The following is a 20,963-nucleotide window of genomic DNA, read 5'->3' as shown; positions in this document are numbered from 1 at the left end:
AAATTTTAAATATACAATTTAAATGAATTAATTGCAAAACGTATGACCTTTATTACTACCTTTCCTAAAGAATATACCATTCTTGAAACTCATGGACTCACAAAAATATGTATTATTTGCACTCTCCCGTCCTGTTAAATATAATTTGAAAACAAGCAGCTTAATCAAAATAACAGCAGAACATAGCAGGGAAATTGTATAGCTATACGAGGAGCCTTCAAGTTAAAAAGGTTGAGAAGCACTGACATAGTTTATCTGTGATAGTCTATTTGTTGCAGTCTTAATCACAGGTAAAACCATGAATGCATGGTTGCATTTCTAAACTTTAAATAACTAAAAATTTAAAAAAAAAAAAAAAAAAAAAAAAAAAACAGTACCATGGTGTTTTTTTGGTTGCCTGGGACTAAATTCATAAAAAACTGACCACATTGCTTGCAGTGTAATCAGGGATTTCCAACAGGACCAAAAGCTGCAATAAAATTAAGTAGATTATTATAATGGATCTATTGACAATCAGATATCCACCAAAATGCTGTAGTTTTGTAGTAAACACAAAATATATTTTCATAAAGATTTAGTCAGAACAGTAATTATTGCATACAGAAATAGTGTTTATAGTCTGGTACATTTGAGTTAAAAATCAATTAAATTAAAACACAATTTTATTAATTCTTATTTTCTTTTTATAATGGAAGCATTTGACAGAAATAAATGAGCTTCAAACATAATACGCCAAAACCCGTTTTATTTATGAAGCAAAGACGTTTGTCAGGATGCAAACAGCTTCTTATCCACAAAATTTGTCGTTTACCAAAAAAAAAAAAAAAATTGTCATACAGGTGTGAGTACAGCAGCAGCCATTGCTCTTAGCTTTACATTGCCATTTGAGTTGGCCAAAGTATGTTTTCGCATGGGACAGAAAAAACAGGACAGTACACATTTAACATACAAAATATTTGTCCATACATTGGCAATTCTAGTAAAAGGTTACTTAACTCACGGCAGGTTATATTCTAGCTTACTTAACACTTTTTCTAAAACTGTACATTTTCTCTCTTTTTTTAATATTGAAAAGATAACCAAAAACATGTACACTAGATGGGTTACAGTTAACCTGATTCCAGGTTTAGAAAACTATTAAAACAAAGAAAAAGTCTATGAAACAATGGAAGACAGTCAACCTATTATTGTTGGTAGCTTACAAGAAAGATTTTCAGAGCCAATCATGTCTGTAAATTTATACCAAAGTCTGCAACATTTGCAACAATGCAGTGATACAATTAGTGACTGCAAATGAAGATTTAGATATAGCCTCATAACTTACTCCAAACTAACTATAGCAACTGGGAATGTGCTACCAAAGCACTAGAGAACTGATTTAACTGTTTGTCAACCCATTTATGCTGCTTGTTCTTGGTGCTAAAGCTGTAGCTGTGGGCTTCAGTGGCATCCAATAGCCTGTCCATATGGAGAGATCTCACCCGCTGCCTCACCAGAGAGAGGTTTGATAGTTGAAGCGAACCTTCAGCAGGTATTTCAGGTTAACCTGAGCAATATCATACACAATGTACCTAAAAAAAAGCTTGAGTCAAGGGAAACACAGTGAATGATGATGAATGTTTAGTTATAAATGCAGGCAGTGGGTAATAGCAAAATATGCTATTTACACTAAGTGAAAATAGCAGTGTTTTCTTTACAGTAAGTGCAAATTGTTGTTAGATGCTATTTAGTAAGTGCAAATTGAGGCAGATATTGTTTGCAACTCAGTGTATTGTAGTAGTGTATTATAAAACAGTATGCAATTGTAAGTTATACAATGGTCCGTCTGAATACTCGATTCTGCACACACACCTAAACTTGTTATCAACGCAACTTTCAGTATTAAAATAGCTTTGCTACGGAATCGTTACATTATATTTCTCAGCAATGAGGGGGTAGCATCGCTATTTAAAAGTGTTAATAGAGTGAAACGCTGAACAGATGCTCATCTCTTGCTCTCGATAATAGTTTAATGCACAGCTAGCCGTGGATTATCCCTTACTTTTTCAGTGTATATGATTACATTTATTTAAAAATATAAATGGATGCTGCTTTATTGGGAGATTACCTACCCTACACCTATCCGTTAAATACTTTATTCCGGCTATTAAATAGGCACTTTAATATCCACTTCTCATATTTTCTTTATTTTAAAGAACTCTGATGCAATGTGAAAACAGAGAAGAATGAGTTTGAAAAAGGCAGATGGGTCAAGTCAAAAGCATGCACCATGACCTAAAGGCTGTTATGAGCAGGGTTTCTTTTATAATTTTGTCCAGCTAAATCAGACATTGGTGGACGGAGTTAGTGTAAATGACATCTGCAGACAAAATATGGGCTAGTTGTTCTTTGTGTAATGGGCTGTTGCACTTCGATAAATATATTTCTGATGCACATTTATGTAAAACAAGAGATAAAAGACAGCAGGTAGGCAAATAATGCAGAAAACTGAAGGATACTCGTTGTAGAGCAGACTTGTGTCATCAATGTTTGTGTTGATGCCTTTGCCCAGGGGAATGTCCACTCCATTCAGAGATACAGTAGCTCTTGGGTCCGGAGCAGTTCTTCCCAAACCTTCAGACAGCAAAGCATGTTAAAAACATTTGTCGGAAACCAAAAAACAAAACAAAAAAACGAATAACTACAAAATAAGATCTCTTTCTAAATGAAGCCACCTTACCTTTTACACTGTGTTTACCCTTTGGTAACTTTGTAATGTGTGAGGCTTTCTTCAGTTCATGTCTTTAGAGTAAAATAAAAATCAGATCTTTAGAACACAGCAATGAAATCAATGAATCATAAAAGGGTGTCATTTTGTAAATATCCTTTGCCTAATTTCCAAGTGGTGATAAACACTACTGAAAGAAACTAATACATTTGAGCAAGAATGCATTAAATTAAGAGTAAAGACATTTAATAATGTGACACAAGATTTCCATTTCAAATAAATGCTGTTCTTTTGATGATGCTATTCATCAAAGTATCTTGAACAAAATATTCAACATTGATAATAATAAGAAATGTTTCTTGAGCAGCAAATCACTATATATTAGAATAATATCTAAATGATCATGTGACACTGAAGACTGGAGTAATGATGCTGAAATCAGCTTTGCATCACAGGAAAAAATTAAAATTAATATAATAGAAAACTGTATTAGCTGTATTAACTATAATAAAAGTTAACAATATTACTGTTTTACTATATTTTTGATTAAATAAATGCAGTCCTGGTGAGAATGATACATCTTTCTATTTTATTTTTTTTAAATCCCCCAACTTTTCAACAGTAGCATATTAATTTGTTAAACTTCAGCCGCCTTATTACTATAATTACAAAATGAGACTTATAATACTAGACAATAATACTAGGACAAAAAGAGCATCTCTCACATGTTTCCAAGGGCAACCTCTCCTAACAGAATGAGGCCAACAGGATCAGCCTGGGATGTGTGGCAGTAGTTTGCACTTTTCGACACCATGTCAGCAAAGTAAACACCTTTGCCAAACATGTAACCTGTCTGTATTGAAGATCACATAATCAGTATGTAAACATGTACGTGTGTGTGTGTGTGTTTATATATATATTTAGTACAGAGTATATACAGAGTACAGTAGTAATGCAATGTTTGTTGAAAATGTGTTATGTCAAAGCACAATTGCATAATATTTTTTTAGAGATAGGCCGCTAATGGCACTGGAGGGTGCAGAAACTTACCACTGGAGCCTCAGGAGGAGCGATACGTAGACCCTGAGACAGGATACCAGCGTAGTTGGTGGTGCGGGAGCCGTGCCACAACAGCTGCCGGTTGGGTAATTCTTTGAAGGGACGGAAACGCTGGTATTCACCCTCCCTTTCGATCTTAAAGATCTAATGGTACAAAAACACAGTAATCAAGAGTTAATAGGGTGTTATTTTACAGCTATGGTGTACTTTACAGTGCATTTATGAAACGATATAAATAATTAACTAGTTAACCCTGTAAAGCCTGACATATGAAAAAAAGTATGCATGCGTTTTGTATTTTATTTTATTTGACACATCAGTTTTTATGGCTCATAGAGTATAATATAAGAGAATACAGAGCTCACACTCGACAAGGAGAAGGGAAAAAAACCCTACATTTTATTCAGATAACCAAACTGAGAAAAATCTTTGTTGCAGATGCTGATACTTTTATGTTAAAATAAAATAAGATGACATTCTGATAGCTCTGTTTTTATTGTGGGAGGCAAGACTGAGAGACGCACAAAAAAAAAGTTACCCAAAAGCCTGATGTATCATATTTGATACATTTCAGTTTGATTTTTCTATGAAAAAATTATGTACGGATAATCAAGTAAACCGAAGATGCTTCTTCAGTCTAATAAGTGTCTATACTGAAATGTTACTAGCAATTAATTTGAATTTTTACAATTATACTAAAGGTATATTATGCTAGTAAAGTATAAACTATTAATCAGATAACAAAAGGCATGTAGTAGATAGTGTAAAAGCGTTTTCAGCAAATTTTACGATCATATTGGCCTTAGAAATATGCATATCAAATGGTACAGTAGGCTTTCTAGTGTTAATCTCACCTCCTCAACATCCAGTGTGTAGGTGTTGTGAGTAGCAGCGTGTGTGTTCTTCACATATTGTTGGATAAGCTCAGCCTCATTTGATGACTTGTCGACCACCTAGAAACACAAAATCGGTATCAAACACTACAGCATGTTTATATCATGCTAGCAGCAAAGGGAAATTCACTGTTCTTCTAATAAAAGAGGTTTTACCTCAATTTTGGTTTTGAGTTTCTCATAATTAATGTCAATGGGATCTTTCTTATTGTCCTCCACTCCTCCCCGTAGCAGGCTGTAGGCCACCTCGATGTCCAACAGGTTGTCCAGCATCTGCACTTTTTGCTTTAATGAATAGGCAACAGGTCTAAGTAAGACATCACAACAAGACTGATGCAGTGACAATTTTTTCAATAGTTGCCCTAGCCATACCTGTATGTAATCCACGTTACTCAACAGTGGTGGTTTCTTCATGCCAAAGTCGTGAGGTATCAGTGTGTAGAAGCGATTGGACAGGTCTAAGATCAGTGCTTCTGAAGAGCTATCTGCCACAGCCTACAGAAATAAAGGAGCAAACAGGAAGTTAAAATAAAGGACTGCATATTTAATGCATTATAAGCTAGGATTAGGCCTTCCTTAGTTAAATTTTTATAAACATGCCCTAGAGAAAAAACTGCTGGTGTGCATCTTGGGATAAAATAATGACACTAACCTATATAAGGTATGTCAGAGCAAGTTGCTTTAAGTTAAAACAGCTCAAATATGCATTTTAGTCTCGGTCTACCTTAAAGTATATAATTACGGATATTTTTCTTACAAACACGCACCGCTTTGCTTCAGGCCACCCCCTGGAGCCGTATGGATTACTTTTATAATGAATGGATGTGTTTTGGCCTTAAAAAGGTTCACTCCATTTATAAAGCGTGGAAAGGCCAGGATACTTTTTAATATATTCTGTATGTGTGTTCAGCTGAAAGAAGAAGTCATATACACCTAGGATGGCTTGAGGGTGAGTAAATTATGGGATAACTTTAATTTTTGGCAGAACTAACCCTTTAAGCATTCTATGAAACGGGGGGGGGGGGGGGGGGGGGGGGGGCTTTTTAATTTATGAATAGACTGAAGAACTGGGCTGGACAAAATAAAAATATATGGTTTCAGAACCACTAAGACCAACCTGTTGGACCTCACTCAGAAGAGAATAGGCACTTTGGATCTGTCGCTTGCTTAGTTTTCCCAAAGGCATCTTTTGCAAGTCAATCTGTAGGAGAAATGACACCCAGTTACAAATCGCATCTATTACCACAAACATGCGTTTCTTAATATTGCTATTAAAAAAAAGGAAGTGAACACACCTCAAACTCAACCATGGCTTTCTTCATGCTCTCTACATCAAAGATCATTCGGATGAGGTCTTGGATGGGTTTGGCCAAATGGGATTTGGCACCTGCGCTTGCAGTCAACTTCTTCACAGCCTCCTCGTCCTGGATTAATATGTGAAAAAAGGCAGATATTTATAACTATTTTACCCTCATTATGTATTTGAGTCTGTTTTTTAAGTATGGGAATTAAATGTTTAGAAATGTGTAAAACTATCACAAATTATTTTTTTAAAAGTTTTTAAAACACCCATTACATTACTTTTACAACCTTTGTGTTCTGGTCTATTTTGAACCAGGTATCAATGAAGGCTTCATGATGATTTTTTTTTATCTCTAGATTGCTCATTGTAAAATATATTTGTCCTATTTCATATCTCTCTCACTCACTATAAGGACTGTAACACTATCATGATTACATTTGTATGTTCTGCACTGAAAGCAGTGAGAAGATCTAGTTCCTTAATCAAAAATCTAGCTCATAATTTTTGGGCATAATTATTACCTAATAACATAAATTGACACCAATATAAATGTAGAGATTTTGTTTGCTGGTAACCTTTTAAATATGTAAAAACCAATTTGTTTTTCTATCCCATCATGATTTTATAGTTAATTGCATTTTATTATTTGCATAGGTACTCTAAAACTAGTACTCTAGTACATTCTGACCTTCACTTCATGTTAACAGCCCTACTAAAACAATAATACTCACAAAGATGCATGCACAATTCTGGCAACGCTTTTGAAATCAAACTCGCAGTTCTCGTCCCAGTTCTTACCTGTCCGTAGTCAATCTCAAGAGGGTAAAACTTATTGGGGTATTTTGTGAAGTTGCTTGAGGCCCAGGCATTCCCAGTCTTTTCCTCATAAACGCTGCAGAAATTATCCATAGCAGAGTTCTTATCGTAAAACTTGTCCAGTTTGTTTCCCCCAATGGTGGTGCCGACTCGACCCCATGACCTGAACACCCAGTATCTGCAAAAGCAACACAAGCATGCTCAAGAAAAGTGGAAATTAGTGCAGATGCTGATATAAAATAATTTAAAAGGTATTTCCCTTATAACAACTGCACATTACATTGATGAACCTACATTTATTGGAAGTTCACACTTCTATAAGAGAAATATCTTGAAAAATGCTGCTGGCAAAGTGAAATAAGAAACTCATATATACAGTACAGTACATGACTATGGATTATTAATTTTTTTTAATTGGCTGATGAACAAAATAGTGCTGTTTGGGATAAAATTGTGTTTTTTTTAAACAGCAATCTGTGTAAAAATCACAAAAAGGTTCACCGTTTCTGGACATCATCCTCAAGCAGCTGTAATTTGTAGTACGAGTTTGTCCCTCTAACAATGTCCACGAGACCCAGTGTGGCACTGTAAATCTTCCCATTCTGATCCAGAACGTGAGCACAATTTTCCAGACCTGAGCAATCAAATCATGATGAAGGCATTGCACAATCAATACATATCCAAATATAGTATATTGATTCTTGTGTGAATAAGTTACGGGGGAAAAAACTCAGTCACCTGAGGCAGGATCTACTGCTGCCCCTCCTTTCACTGTCAGTTTCATTTTCTTTGATTTGCTTTCCCCTGGAGGAGAAATAAACTGCATTATTCAACAAAAATAATTATAAGCTAAAAATCATGCAGACGTGTTTCTGAAATCTTTCTGACAGTGCTTTTGTGCATGTATATAAATGGGATTCAAAAATAAAAAATGCTTTTTAGAACCCTAGAACAAAGTTACAAGAACTACAAATCAAAATAAACCCTTTTATTTGAATTAATGAGTGTCCTAAGTTTCATTATTAAAAGAAAGTTGATAAGATTATATACATTATATATAATAATATATTCTATTTAATATTTTTATATACATAGAATAATTTGTAACAAATAAATTTTTTAAATAATTATAAAACATTTCATATATAATGTTTAATATACGTTTTATAAATAACATTAAAGCTCATCAAAATTGTTCCAATTTGAAAATTTTTATAAAATTGAAGTTAAATTTATTGCGAATATAATTAAAGAATCAATAAAAATAGAATCTCATGCAAAATCTTGCTTCATAAGACGCTTTGCTGAAAAATAATAATACATATCTCTAACCTTCTTCCTCTTTGACTCTGCCGGAACTCTTTGAGGAATGAGCTCCAGTGGATTTGGAGGCCGCGGTTGCAGCCTTGGCCTCGACTTTAACTTCAGCACCCCAAGGGGAGATGGCGTGCAAGGAGATGAGCTCCTGGAGGGCCTTGCCGGACTCCTTGATGTCAGTGAGGAAGTCCTCTGCAACCACACGCACACCTGCGTCCCTCACCTCCTCCATCTTCTTACTCATTTTTTCAATCTCCTCTGAGACACAAGAGGAACAGAGCGGGTTATTAAGGAGTTTCGAAGTGACACATAAAAAAATAATTAAGCTGGCGAAAAATCAGAAGGGACGTGTTTCTTAATCAGCAAATAGAAGTAGACTGCAGATTCCTCTGAGAACATACTGGCCTATACAGGACACCTAGTTTACACGCACACCTCGTTTATTTTATCATACACTAAAAAATAAATGTTAAAAATAGGGTTTTTGCAGCAATGCCATTGAAAAACCATTTTTGGTTACCCAAAGAACCATTCTTAAACCTGTAAAGAACATTTTAATAATCTAAAATAACTTTTTTTCCACTGTAAAGAACTTTTGCTCAATTGAAAGGTTACATTGGATGTTAAAGGGTTAGTTCACCCAAAAAGTCTGCCATTAATTACTTACCCTAATGTCGTTCCACACCCATAAGACCTCCGTATAAAGATATAGTCCATGCAGAAAGGCCTTCATTGACACCAATGTCATTTCCTCTCTCAAGACCCATAAAAGGCACTAAAGACGTCGTTACAAAGCCCATCTCACTACAGTGGTACTACTATAATTTCATGAAGCAATGATAATAGTTTTTGTGCGCATAAAAACTAATTAACGACTTGTATAGTGATGGGCCGATTTCAAAACAAAGTGTCGAACCGTTATGAGTAAGTGTATCGATTCATGATTCGGATCGCATGTCAAACTGCCAAACTACTGAAATCATGTGACATTGATGGTTCGAATCCTGAATCGAATGTAGAGCCACTGTACTAAGATGGACTTTGTAACAACTTTAATGCCTTTTATAGGTCTTGAGAGAGGAAATGACATTGGTGTCAATGAAAGCCTTTCTGAGCCATCGGATATCAAAAAAAATATCTTCATTTGTTTTACGGGTGTGGCACGACATTAGGGTAAGTAATTATTGACAGAATTTTTATTTTTGGGAGAACTAACCCTTTAAAGGTTCTTCATGGAAACATCATTTGCAATAAAGAACCTTTATTTTTAAGAGTGTACTGGGCATAACTTACATTAGTCAGTCCAGCTAAAGACAAAATCTGTCTAGCAAGGAAGCTCACTAGAGTTTGAAAAAGAGCTACAGAACATCACTCACTCTTGCTGCTCAGGCAGAGAGCGGCTTTGTTGGCAGTGCCTGTGATTTTTCCTCCCAGTTCTTCCACAGCATTTTTCAGCTCATCTTTGTTCTTGCTAAGTTTTCCCACAGCCAGCAGCTTCAGTCCTGTCAGAGGCTTATCTAGAGAATACATTGAGACAAAAAAGTCCTAAACAACCTGCTTGCCCAGTTCCAGAGAGAATAATACAAAAGATAGACTGAAGCCGACTGTCCAATATCTGGCCATTTTGAGATAAGCCGGGCTTCCATCCACAAATTTTTATATGCATTTTGGGGCATTACATTCTAGGTGTCAACATCAAGATGTAATTAAACTTTCATTGTTGTGGGAGCAATCCCTTTAACTAAATGGCATAAAATAAATGTAGCGCTCAGTTATTTCAGCAATATTTGTTAGTATTATTAACTGTTGAAATTAAATAAAAATATAAATATATGATGCCGTTATTTTATTTCAGTTAATGCCAATGCAGCAGTTAAAGTGCTAAAATGTGCTATTTTAGTATCATTGATATATTATAGTTTTTAATTCATTTTAATTAGTATATTTTTGGTTTTTATTTTATTTAGTACATAGTACATTTTTGTAGTGCTTTTTTCTCATTTCTATTAGTTCTTGTTATGATTTTATTCATTTTTATTTTAGAACAAATGGAAAATCAGTCAATTTACCTTGGAAACTAGCTGAAATAAAGTAAGTTTTATTTTTTTAGGTTATATTTTAATTCAAGTAACAAAGGTTCTTAGGGTTATAGTTTTAGCTAACTATAATAAGTCTAGTACTAAAATGACTAAAGCTAAAGTTAAAATAAAACTAAATTGGAATTAACTACCGGTAAATCAAAATAATAAATGACAAAGGCATTTAAAATGACTAAAACTTACACTGAAATTAAAATCTAAACTGAAAATATAAAAGTAGAAGTGAATTCAAAACTCACTACAGTAGCATATAAATAATACAAAACAAAATTCAATTTTTTTTGCTTGCATCTGATATGCTATCATTATTTGTGTGGGCATCCACTGTAGAAAGACCCATATTACCGATCGACCACTAAAAAAACATTGGTATTTCATCGGTAATGTTTTTCTCAGTCTCTGACCTGCAGGCACCTCTGTGAGGTTGTTACTGGAGGAAGCTGACATGCTCGGGGCGGCAGAGGTCGCAGTAGAAGCAGCAGATGAGGGGATGGGGGCCGCAGATGGAGCATCTTTGGGAAACACGCGATCCTGCCTCTTGAACTTAAACTTCTTCAGGAACGGAATCTCACTGAACTCCTGAGGAGGAATAACATAGTGAGGAGTCAGGACATGTTAAGATAAGGATAACCAAGTGCTGGAATTTAAAAACCACAGATCTACTAACCTTAGGAGTGACCCAGTCTTTGCGATCAGGTGTCTGAGTCTTGAAAACACACTTGGTCCATGCAGAGATGTCTCCATTACAGTAGTATGCATCACTCTTAAACACAAGTTGCCCTTTGCAAGACTCACAAGGCTTCAGGGATCCAAACGCCATACAATCTGATAGATGGTCCACAACCTGTCAATCAAATATCAGTTTTAAGGGGTGATAAATTGAGAAATCAACTTTCCCTTGAGCTTTTGATATATAAAGGATTATCCTGTATGTTTCAGAGCTGAAAACGTCCTTGTTAGTTCAAAGAAAAGCTTTTATAGACACCAGGCCCAGAAAACGATCCTGTTCGCATCTTGACGTCATCGACTGATGAAACACCGCCTCTACAGATTAATAAGCACGTGTAATTCAGCAGCCCTGCCCACCGACTCAGGGAGCCGTTCAGATTGCGCTAGCCAGCAGCAGTAAACATGCCGCAGAATATAGCAAGTTAATGCGCTATTCCTGGTTGTAGAAAAACACAATACTATTTCTTCTATATTGGATCCGACAGGAGGAATGGTGCAACACACTTCTGTGAGTAAAACGTGTTTTTTATATGTAATAGTATTGCATTGTTATAGAGCGTTTTGCTTATGTGTACGTGTCTAACAGAACATAATATTTAGCACTCTGGACTTGTAAGGGCAGGGCTCGCAAAGCCCAACACTATCTGCTATTCTCGCTCTCTTGACTTGACATTTGAATGCATGCGTTCACACTTATATCAAACGATCGTGCGGGCTATGTAATACATAAATAATAGTCCAATCAATCGCGGGTGGATGAGAAATAAATGATTGTGTTTGTCTGATAAAGAGTTACTTGAATCATTCTGGTTGCCGCTTTCAAAACAATCCCTCCCTCATGTGAACTGAACTGACAGGGGCATAGATATGATAGGAGCTGAAGCTCATTAAATATGCAAATCTTATCCAACCCTAGCCGTGGGCGTTTACTTCCAAGTCTCCAGTGCTTCATGCCCGTCAAAACCCAGCGTTCAGGAGAGAGCCTCAAAACCAGTGTAGAAAAAAGCCTATTACTTATTAGTTATGATGTTTTTGAATGTAAAAACCACACAAACATCATTAGTTGACCTCAGACAACAGTATACATAAGCCAGTTCATGAGACCTTTAAAGAAATGACACACAAAGTCATATTGAAAATAGTCAAAGATTCTACTTGGTATCTTCTTTTGATGCTGCTATTGAAATTGCCAGTCAGACAGTGAGCATCGGGTCAAATGAGCATGTCAAAACATCAGCAATGTATTACACACTTACATTTGACTCCCCAGAGGGAACTTCCTGATTGTTAGCAATAAGCAGTTCCTTCATGTCATTGATGGAGCAGAACTTCTTTAGCTTGTCTTTAATTCCCCAGATCAGCTGGCTTTGCTCCTAGAATACATCAAGAGCCAGACAAAAGCATTTTTAGACTCTAATTTATACAGATGCCAATATTAATGTAATACAATTCATGCACCACAGAGCTTGCAATAAACTATAAAATCATGTTGGGATATAAAAACAAATTAGGTTCTACATATTTAAAAGGTTATCAGCAAACAAAATCTCTACATTATATTGGTGTCAATTTATTTGATTAGGTAAAAATGATGCACAATTATCCATGCCACGTTACAAATGATATCAGAACAGATCTCTTACCTTCAGTTTCAGCTCCAGTTTGTCATCTTCTTTCTTCTGTTTCTTGGAGACTCCTCCATCAACATCATCTGTTTTTCTCTTCCTGAGAAAGAAAAGACATTTGTAAAAACAAACAACAAAGACGACCAGATGCACAAGCCTAAAACACTTTATGAAAACACGTTGTATATTCTAGTAATGCCATTTTAAAATTTTGACATTACTTAAATACAATGCAAACAAACAACTTATCGATTCAAAACTTTCTTGATCCTATATGGTCAACTTCAGTATTCACATGTTAAATACTTCTGCATAATGATGCTACTCTTAATTGCCTGTTTATATATTAAAGAGTGTACATTTTTTATCTTTTTAAAACTGCATTTAAAATATGGCTTAAGAAAAATGTATCCTGTGGATTGTAATGGAGTGCTGTAATTGTATGCAGCAACATCCCACCAGGGACCATAGAGATGCAATTCAGCGATTTAGCTAACTCCGGCATAACGTTTGTGTTGCACATGGTCCCTGTTAAATGAATTAAATAAGCTGAACTAATTACGAAAACTATTACAAAATGCTTTTGTTAATTTAAATAAAGCTGAAATAAAATAAATATTCAATTGTAAACTTTAACCTAAAACTATTTTTTTTAAATGCCTTGGCAACTAAATTAAAAAAGGGTTTAAGCTTAAGTACTAAAATTCCTTTTAAAAAAAACACAACGTAATAGAAAGATTAAGAAAACGTAAGCATGTCAAAGCACAACAAAATTAATAAAATAAAAATACTACAGTGATATATAAATAATACTAAAAGAACACTTAACATTGCTCCATTATACTGATGTAAATAAGATATTCTGTAAACTTGAAAAAACCAACCCCGATCCATGATCTGATCACCTGATCTGAATGGTAAAAACTTTTCCACCTTGTGTATTTGAGTTAATGCTACAGAGAGTTTAGTCACCTCTGAGCTTGTGCAGCGGCTCATCTATCAGTGGACCTCATTAGAAGATTATCAGTCCTCTGAGTCAGTCATGTCTGGACAGGCTCATCTATCCGACAGGCATCATAATACTCATCATTAATTAATCACCTCATGACAAACAAGCTGATCTAAACATCACCAGTGCGCCTTCTTCCTCTCCATAATGTAATTAAAGCCCATTTGGGTGGTGATAATGATGACCCATAGTGGGAAAACACAAACAAGAGCATTTGTCCCATTAGAATGAAAGGCTTATAAAAGCCCACATCCCACTGACGGGTGAAAGACAACACAGGGAGAGAAAATAAATGAATATGAATATGGCATCTTTTACTAATGGATGGAACATTTCTAAGTAGATCATAATAATATACAGAGCCCGCACGACTTGGTATGTACATTAATGATATTACCTTTTTAAATGGATGTTTTTCAGATTTTCTTTCACATTTAATGTTTACATATGTTTGAAGGTTTATATATATATATATATATATATATATATATATATATATATATATATATATATTTTTTTTTTTTTTTTGAACAATTGTTAAAGCATATAGGTTGTGATTTGTTTATCATCTACACTGTTTACTGCTTTACTTACATAACACATCTAAGAGTGAAAAGTTTTACTCCCTCCGGTAACATACATATGAGAAGTTCTTTAATTTTTACTGACTGATGGTTCATTCAGAAGGTCTATTCCTCATTCAAAGGCACAGTAAAGTCAATCAGACAAATCATTTTAATTCAAAGCTTAATATCTGTCTTTCAATCATTTTTCTTCTTGGCTTGATTTGTTGTCTACAGGTCAAAATGAACGAGTCTCTCGCCAACTTCACTTTCTTGCCAACTCTGCTCTACTTCAATACGACTTTGGTGAATGTCACCAAAAATAACACCTTTATGCAGTTCACATATGGCCTGTCCACCCTGTCCACACTTACGCAAGGTAAACTTACCCAAACCACCTCCACAACTACTACTGCTGCTGCTACTACAATTACAACAACAGCGGCACCCAACATCCTAGCATCCATAAACCTGCCTTACATGATAGCCGAGCTCATCATAGCCCTGCTCTCCACCGTGGGAAACCTGCTGGTCTGTGCTGCAGTTGGACTAAACAAAAAGCTCCAAACGGTTACTAATTACTTTCTGGTGTCGCTAGCCGTGGCAGATATATGTGTGGGCTCCCTGGCGATCCCATGCGCCATTATGACGGACCTGGGAATTCCACAGCACAATCTGTCTCTATGTTTGCTAATGTTATCGGTGCTCATCATGTTAACTCAGAGTTCCATCTTCAGCTTGTTGGCGGTCGCCGTGGAGCGTTACGTGGCCATTTTCATGCCCTTCCAGTACCACCGGCTCATGACGCCTCGCAACGCAGTGCTGGTCTTGTGCGTCACTTGGACGCTGGCCTTCCTGATCGGTCTGGTGCCATTGATGGGCTGGCACAATCCTCCACCTGAGTCAGGCTACTGCTTCTTCGTGTTTGTGGTGGATATGACCTACATGGTCTACTTCAACTTCTTCGCCTGCGTCCTGGCCCCACTGGTGGTGATGTTCCTCATCTACGCACAGATCTTCGTCACGGTCAAACGTCAGATGAGGAGGATTGCGGCAGAGCGGGGCGGAGCGACCAACACAGAAGGAGCGGCGAAGATGAAGAAAGAGATGAAAATGGCCACTTCTCTCTTTTTGGTCCTCTTCCTTTTCACGGCCTGCTGGATTCCGCTACATATCATAAACTGCTTCCTGCTGCTCTGCCCTTCATGTCCTGTTCCCCTCCCACTGCTACTAACGGCCATTATTCTCTCCCATGCAAACTCGGCTGTCAACCCTTTCCTCTACGCCTACAAGATGAAAACCTTTAGAAAAGCCTTCAAGACCATCTTTCTATGTGGCAGGGGCATCAATGATGGCAGTGATCAGCATGATGATGGGGGACGCAACAACACACAAAGACCCTAAACGCAAAAACCCGGGACACCCCAAGTCAAAGAACTGGCAGTGACGAAAGCCGCCTGTGTTGTCATCTCTCGTTGGCTCTTAGTCTATTTTCGCCATTCAAAAAGGGAAACCAAAAGTAGGATTGCAGATATAGGAAGAATAAAACAAAGCTGCGCCTACTTACCATTTTGAATATCAATCATGTCGGATCACTTTCTTCATTCCAGTTGGCTCATGTTATTATGAAAATATTTGTGCATTCCAATGCTCAGGTAAGATGGTGTAAAATTATAACAGCCTTCTGTCTGTACTGTCTTGACTTCCTTGCTCACTTTCGCTTTTATTTTTGTTCATTAAGTTGTACAGCTAGTCAGATTTTTCTCTCACCGATGGCCTGACGCAGATTCAACATGCTTAATCGGCACCCCCCAACTAGAGCCAATGTTGCTGAAAACTAAGCCAACCGATGCTCAAAAGTGGCCCAACAGCCGACTGTCTGCTTTGTGTGTCCCGGCCTTAACACTTAGGTTGCTTTCACACCTGCCTCATTTAGTTTGGTTGAATCGTACTAGAGTTCATTTCCCTCTTTGCTGCGGTTCGTTTGGTCAGGTGTGAAAGCAGCAATCGCACTCGGGTGCACACCAAAAGCGGGCCAGACAAGCGTACCGAGACCTCCTTGAAGAGATGGTCTCTGTACGCTTTCAAACGAACTCTGAAGTGGTTCGTTTGTGGTGAGAACGTGATCCGACCTCGAACAGAACCAGCTGCAAAAGTACTGATAATTTTTGGACTAAACCAGCTGCAGTAGTGCATGACATTACCTGATAGATTGTTGGCAATATTTTCGGAAGATGAGCATGTTCATGCATGCCTCCGCTTGAAGTGACGAGCGATGTGCACTCAGCGTTTTCAGTGCATTAGAACGTTGTTTTCAAGCCGCACCCGCGCTTCAATTATAGAAATGTATTGTTTGCATACTATGGTAAATACACACAATTTAGAAGATTATGGCCAGGGACAAAACCAGCCTACGCAGTAGTCTCTTTATAGTGTTGTATAGTTTGCTGGCTTTCCCTCTGCTGTTGGAATTTTCCCACACGTAAATTCTGACCAATCGAAAAGCAGTTTAGGAAATACGCCATGGCCAATGAGTGATGTGGATGTTGTCATGTGCCTGCATTTTGGTTCGTTTCAATTGGTTCAGACCAAAGTAATCAGTGTGGTGTGAAAAGGAACCAAAAAAACTTGAGGGGAAAAATATATATATATTTTTTACCTATGACTTAAGATTAGGGCGGCAATCTTTTTAGGGGGTGGAGTGGAATCAAATTGAGATTTTTCTGATTTTTAAATCTCATTTTAACAAAAACGTTCCAGGTTTGCTGTGCTAGTTTAAAGGGCCGCACAGTCTGGACAAACATTGTGTGATTTAATATTAATATGCCTATATAACACAATAATAATAATAATAATTTTATTATACTGTAATTATAAATATTTACTACATCAAAACATAAAATTAAACCATTGTAATAGTTCACAGTAAAATAAAAACAGTATTTAGTATAACTTTACAGTACAATGGTAAATTAAAGATAAAACTTAGTTTGGCGGAAGAGAGAAGAAAGAACTGCAGAGAGCCCTTAAAGCGTCTCTTTTGTTGATGCAGTTTGTTGTTGAAAATCATAACTTGTTCTTAAGTGACTTGTCTGGTTAAATAAAGATTAATTAACAAATGTATGTTTCAAATTTACGAAAATAGTTGGCGCATGAGGATTCTTTATAATAAATATAATAAAATCGCAGCAATTGTGATTTGATAATAGCACTTATCCATATAGTTTTTTTGGTTTTATTCCGATTAATTGTGCAGCCCTACTAAAAACAATAGACAATACTTTGCTCCTGTTATAAAACGCATGACAGATCCATGCATTGCTATACAAACCTATCCAGTTTACATAAACAGGTATGCTGCATTTCTCGTGAAACTAAATAGATTGTGAAACTGCTTAGAAGCAAAAAGCATCCAAAGGCAGTGCTCATACAGATTGAACCAACATGACAGCAAAAAGAAATTGAACGCTCACCCTTCATTCTTCACTGCAGGAAGTCTTTTCTTTAGCTCCTCCTTGTCTTCATCGCGTAGAGCTCCAAAACCTTTGAGCTGGGCTGCACTGTACTCAGGTTTAAACACTAGTTCCTCACGGCGGCTCACAAAGCAGCCAGTGTGGTACCAGCGATCTATCAGACCAAGCTGAGGTTTCTCGGGGTCCACTGTCTTCTTTGACACACGGATGTGGTCCTGAACATCAGCAGGGAAGAACAGATCAACTTATAACAAACTTTTTGTGTTCAAAAAGCATCATTTGTTAAACAAAAGATAATGAATTATGTACCTTTTCAATTTTTTGCTCACATCCCTTGCAGGTGCTTCTGTTGGATTTGGCGTACTCCACTGCAAAGTCATTCAGTGTCTTCTCCCCTTTAGCTGCTCCCTTCTGCTCTCCTTTCCCTGAAAAGCAGTGGGGATTAATGAATTATTTTTAACTCAGTGACTTAAGCCTAACTACGTTGCAGCCCATATGGCAAATCAAACAAAGCAAAATCAGAACTTAGGTCAAAAGGAATATTTAAACAAATCACCTCCAGTAGCCCCTCCGCTCTCAATGGCTTTCTTCACTTTCTCCTGGTCATCCCAGCGCAGGTCAGTAAATCCAGCTATGTCAGAGGGTGACTGTGCTGCAGCCCGGAGCCAAAAGCAGGAAAAATGGTGCCAGTGAGGCACTTTGCCATCAAACATGGGAGACTGTGGGAGACAGACACGTGACGGATGATTAAGAAACATCCAGATGTTTCTTAATGCAAAATGAAACTGAAAGCACATACAAACACAGTGTTCAGCAGTCACCAGATTGCAGGTCATTTTTGGTTAAGAATTTGCAGTAAACCGGAACATATATTGTGTATTGTACTGTAGCTCTTTTGATTGTCAATTGTGTTACAGTTGTCTTTCATAACAATATATATGAAGTCATGAATACAGCTACGAGTTATGTGAAATTTAGTCATTTCAAACGCATTGTTTCTTTTGGACTTCAATGTACGTTAATTATCAGTTCATTAAAAGAACTTAGCTTTGTTTTTATTGTTTTCACAAAACAAAACAAAGAAGAATCAAGCAATTACATATTTTTTGTGCTAATGTTGTCTAATGCAACACTAAAAGCAATTACAAACTGATGACTACATGAAACCACTTTTGACCCTTTCATTTAATATCTCACAACCATTTAAACTCTCGTTGGGCCTGTGAAACATTCATTCATTCGAGTAACCCATTTACATCGATTACATTATGCATTAAAAACATACATGCAAAAACCAAATGCATTTACCCCCAAATACTGATGTTTATTAGAAGCATTGTTGTGTCAAAGTTGCACACAGTTCATTACCTGCACCATAATGGCCATTCTCAGCGAGTCCTTAGCAATGTTTTCTTTGCATTTCTTGCAAGAGGCGCGTCCACTTTTCGCATATTCGGCTTTGTAGAGCTTGTCGTCCTGTGAATCGGCCATTTCTGCGGATATAAATGTGAAAAGTGGACGTTTGCAGTTTAATTCTGGTACAATGCAATGAGTAATAGCACTCAACCCGCGTGCAGATTCTGCAGAAGCACCCGCGCAGAATACCAGCCCAAACTAATCGAGTCTACATTCCTCCAGAGTAGAGAATATGTGTAGGCAGAGTTAATCGAACTCGAGCTACCTTTCCGGCAGTATTTTTAGTGACATGTTTTAAACATTACGAAACGTATAAGGAGCAGTAAGGTAGTATGTTGTTAATGACAACTTTCATTCTTTCTAACTTGATAACCTGCTCATTCCTAGATGAAGGGATGGGAGAAACGGAGCTTTTCGAAACTTTGTTTAGCTAAATTATTCGCTCGAAACGCTGGTGACGCCTGCTGGTCAAAACTCAGCTAAAAAAAAAAACACGACCCACAAGCAAATCAAATGCAATTGTTTTATCAAAAGCGTCACCTATTAAAAATGCTGTTAACAAATCAGTTAACAATACTATCAAATAGAGTTGGTAGGCTATAATACCGGTATGTGAGTCGTTCCATAGCCTAGTACAGTGACTTTTATGTCTCTTTTTCTAAGGCTACGCATATTTTCTATACTTATTTATTTATTTATTTATTTATTTACAGGGACAGTGCATATTAATAAACATTTATTTCAATATGCCAGAGTTAGCCAAAAGGCTTTTTTTTTTTACCTGCAGTCCCTAGACAGATGTCATCCTAAAAGAGAGTAAAACGTTACATTTAACATAACAATATATAACAACTACAATACAATTTTAAAAAGTACTAAGTTAAAATGTACAATAAAACACACCAGACTAACAACAGACACACATCAGACAAATGTATGACCACATACACACAAGCAAGAAGCAAGCAGAGGCAGCGAAAACAGGTCTAGTATTGGGGTAATGTTGAGAGCTCTGATTCTCAATTAACAATTTCTTTAACTGAATCTTAAATGTACTATATGTGGTTACATTTCTAATGTATATGGGGGTGAGGTTCCACTCAGTAGCAGCTCGAACAAAATAAGCAGTTTTGCCAAATACACTTTTCCTAAAAGGAATAATACAATCCTGTCTCTGTACCTGTCTCTGTGGCCTGTTGCACAAAGCTGGTTTCATTGTTAGCCAGGTAAGTTTGAGATTAGTTTGAGCAAACTCTGGTTTTTCAGGCTCAAGAAGGTGGATTGGTTTTTATAAGCGTTTTATCACCATGGTAATGGCTAACCTAAAGTCTAAAGTTACTGAGGTTGAATTTGATTATTTTACAGACCATTTATACATGAAACTTGAACATGAAAGCTTTGAATCAATTAAAAACCCCAGATATTTATATTCTACATATTTATTATAAATGTCTTAAATTATATATTTAGGTCTTCTGTATCACTTAAACAGATATAATAGATATTTAAAAATACTAATTTGTTTTTTACACACCTTTTTTATTGATATGCATTCGATTTGATCATGTCCTCAGCACAAAGTAATCAACTTCCACAAGAACTATAATACAAGAAATGATAAAAACTTAAAAATGTTTTAAATTATGTTACAGACAGGCTAAACTGCCTGTAATCATACATATACATCATGTGAAGCTATAGTTATTTTATTATTATTATTATTAAAATTGTCTTAATTTACCATGTCCCTGAAGTCATGTAGGTATGTATTTTCTCACCTTCCAAAAAAGACCACAATTCCTTTGAGACCATTTTCAGGAAATTACATTACATAATTTGTTTTCCCACTGGAATTCAACTGTCCAAACTGAAGTCAGCTTCATTTGTTACTCCTACCATTTTTGTTTGTTTGTTTTTGTCTATAGATCAAACAGGGTGGAAATTCTAATAGTAT

General features: G+C 36.4%; 1 protein-coding gene and 1 pseudogene across 1 annotated transcript; one reads left to right on the top strand and one right to left on the bottom strand.

Annotated features, from left to right (window-relative positions):
- Positions 1-728: 728 nt before the first annotated feature.
- parp1 (poly (ADP-ribose) polymerase 1) lies at positions 729-19,224 on the bottom strand. Its single transcript, XM_067418027.1, has 23 exons — positions 18,962-19,224; positions 18,150-18,312; positions 17,903-18,018; positions 17,594-17,808; positions 12,567-12,648; positions 12,180-12,296; positions 10,862-11,038; positions 10,599-10,773; positions 9,472-9,612; positions 8,111-8,353; positions 7,517-7,582; positions 7,280-7,412; positions 6,761-6,956; positions 5,955-6,083; positions 5,777-5,860; positions 5,032-5,154; positions 4,816-4,944; positions 4,621-4,719; positions 3,758-3,910; positions 3,433-3,560; positions 2,720-2,781; positions 2,499-2,613; positions 729-1,571 (listed from the first exon to the last, which is right to left on the bottom strand). The coding sequence occupies exons 1-23, from the start codon at positions 19,082-19,084 to the stop codon at positions 1,490-1,492; spliced, it is 3,051 nt and encodes a 1,016-aa protein (XP_067274128.1). The 5' UTR covers positions 19,085-19,224; the 3' UTR covers positions 729-1,489.
- Positions 14,364-15,533, top strand: LOC137042016 (adenosine receptor A1 pseudogene; annotated as a pseudogene).
- Positions 19,225-20,963: the final 1,739 nt, after the last annotated feature.

Source organism: Pseudorasbora parva, chromosome 15, assembly GCF_024679245.1.
Source record: "Pseudorasbora parva isolate DD20220531a chromosome 15, ASM2467924v1, whole genome shotgun sequence".
NCBI lineage: Eukaryota > Metazoa > Chordata > Actinopteri > Cypriniformes > Gobionidae > Pseudorasbora > Pseudorasbora parva.
This window is presented reverse-complemented; position numbering and strand designations above follow the sequence as displayed.